Genomic DNA, 2,386 nt, shown 5'->3' on the forward strand with positions numbered 1-2,386 from the left:
ATTGTAAGTACTTCCCTTGCGCCTCGATACGAAGCTGTAAATGTCGCTGTACCTGCAGTCCGTAATGAATAATCAATACGGCACAACCGAAAACACATTTACGATCGTAATTTAAATCCCTATAGTTAGCTCTAATGTTGTTATTTTGTACCTCGAGTTGCTCATGCAGCCTTCTCTGCACTTCGATTTGCATTTGCAGCGCTTCCCCTATTTGTATGCCCCTGGATTAATGAACATCAAAGTCAAAATACATACATACATACATACATACATACATACATACATACATACCAATGGGGATTTATCAACTTACTTGTTTGCTTGAGGTCCAATACTTAAGCTATTTATCGGCGAGCCGTTTGCTTCAGACATTCTTTTGCCTGCCATTGCAACCGCACCTATATTCATTGAATCCAAATACAATCTTCAGATATGTGTGTATGTAATTGAAAACTTGTCGGAAAATGAAATTAACACTGTGTTCTGACCTATTTTGGTACTGCCATTATTAGTTTGTCCATGGAGATTTTTACTAAGCCTGTATTTCTGCAGTAAAAAAAGGAAAGATGTGTCATTATCATCGAACGTTCATATTTTCGATCTATGTCTGTAACTCACTATAAGCTTCGAAAACATAGAAAAGATGTGTATGATCGAGATATCAAACCGCCAACAGCCATGTTTTCGGTCACGTCATTAATTAAGATAAATATCGACAGTGGAAAGAACCGAAACTGTAAAAATAAACAACCTATGCAAGATGTTTTATAAATTACCTGAAGATGACTTTTGAGATGGTATAAGGTAAGGCCTGGAATTCCCATTAATTTCATCACTGTTTTAGGTGTAGCCTCTACAACAAATATAGAATATAAGAAAATTATACAAGGCCGAGCTAAATTCTCAACCCGTAACGTATGCAATAGTTGAGACATTGGTGCACTTACTGTCGGCTCCTCCAAGCTGATTGACAGCTTCAATGAACCGCTCGTGAAGATCGGGTGTCCATTTCAGTCTCGGCTTGGCATCGGTAGAAAGCATGAGCCCGGAATCTCCATGGCCACCTTGCAAGAACAAATGCCTCTCGTTATGAACCGCCATTCTCGAACTAGAGTTAATGTTCTTCCCTTGATGTTGATGGTGGTGGTACATTTCTGGCCTCAAAAAAACAAACCCATAAGTTCATGCTCGTGCTTATGTTCGGATATATGTCGAAAATACGTATTTATATCGGATATGTGTAAGTTATTACCTGATGATTGTTTGGCTTTGATGAAATTTTGATCTTTGCTAAACAAACTCTTCACCTTCCCTTATGGCTTGTTACAAGCGAAAGGTGAGACCCTCCAAGCATGGCTATATAAAGCAACATAAGGGAAGAAAGCATAGAATCTTGGGATTGAAACTGATGGAACAACCTGACCCGATCCAATATTCACTCTCAGCTAAAAATATTTAAATCGTGCCTCTATTTTTTTTTCACTGTGAACCATCCTCATACCATAAAAATATTGTAGAAGCTTTTATATTAAGATTTGATTGTAATTTACCGACGAGTAAATTGTCTATGTACATTAGATCAAAAAATAAATTGGTCATTTAGTTAAAAATATGTATTTATTCATCATCATGAGCTATATGTGATATACCACATGTCATTATTTTATTTTTTTGTTAGCCATACCAATTTTTAATAGTAAAAATAAATAAAATTTTTAACAAAAAAGAATTAATTTACTCTTTGATCTGTATAGAAATTAATTTACCCTTTTTTTTAGTAAGAGAGAACAAAATGTAATACAACATCTATTACAAAACCTCCATTCAAATTTACTACACTACTCCCCATTCCTAAAAATAACAACTTTACAGTTCAATTTAAAAAAAATAATATTTGTTGCATCTGCAATTACAATAAATATGATCTAAAACTCGGACCACGAAGAGAAATACAATTTTTTCTTGAAAATAAATTATTATTTTTAGTAGTAGTAGTACAATTAGCTTGCATTAGGTACTGGAATTGATGCAAATATTTTATTTTTAATTATTTTTTTGTATGTGAGAATTAATATTCGTCCCTACTGGCAAAAGCCAAGAATCTTATTCCAAGGGATTTAATAAAGTTTTGAAGGAATTTTCTGACTTGGGTTAAAGGAATCCACTATCTATCTTTGTTCTTGAGAGACATTCAAAATAAAAGGGCTCCCACGCTCTCTCAACTTAAACCAAGATTCTTACTACTTTTATGCCTTTGTTCCTTCACCTTGTTATTTCAACTCTTTGATATCCAACCTTAGGTTTCTTTTAAAATTCGAAAATTTAGCAAATTTAGAGTTCGAATTTTAATATTTACAATTTTGTATTTTGATAATATCGAGGATGA

General features: G+C 33.8%; 1 protein-coding gene across 2 annotated transcripts in view; it reads right to left on the reverse strand.

The window, feature by feature from the left end:
• LOC107894619 (myb-related protein 2) overlaps window positions 1–1,430 on the reverse strand; it is a 2,277-nt gene extending 847 nt beyond the window's left edge. The window contains exons 1-7 of one of the 2 annotated variants that reach the window (XM_016819880.2): window positions 1,253–1,430; window positions 948–1,154; window positions 777–853; window positions 489–546; window positions 314–398; window positions 152–221; window positions 1–52 (exon numbers count right to left, since the gene is read on the reverse strand). The exon at window positions 1–52 is cut by the window's left edge and continues 847 nt beyond it. In XM_016819880.2, the coding sequence (XP_016675369.2) occupies window positions 1–52; window positions 152–221; window positions 314–398; window positions 489–546; window positions 777–853; window positions 948–1,152 (547 nt within the window). In that variant the 5' untranslated portion in view covers window positions 1,153–1,154; window positions 1,253–1,430. The remainder of the gene's footprint in view (window positions 53–151; window positions 222–313; window positions 399–488; window positions 547–776; window positions 854–947; window positions 1,155–1,252) is intronic. The other variant, XM_016819886.2, reaches the window with a different exon arrangement.
• Window positions 1,431–2,386: the final 956 nt, after the last annotated feature.

The sequence above is a fragment of the Gossypium hirsutum genome, chromosome A08, assembly GCF_007990345.1.
Source record: "Gossypium hirsutum isolate 1008001.06 chromosome A08, Gossypium_hirsutum_v2.1, whole genome shotgun sequence".
NCBI classification, from domain to species: domain Eukaryota; kingdom Viridiplantae; phylum Streptophyta; class Magnoliopsida; order Malvales; family Malvaceae; genus Gossypium; species Gossypium hirsutum.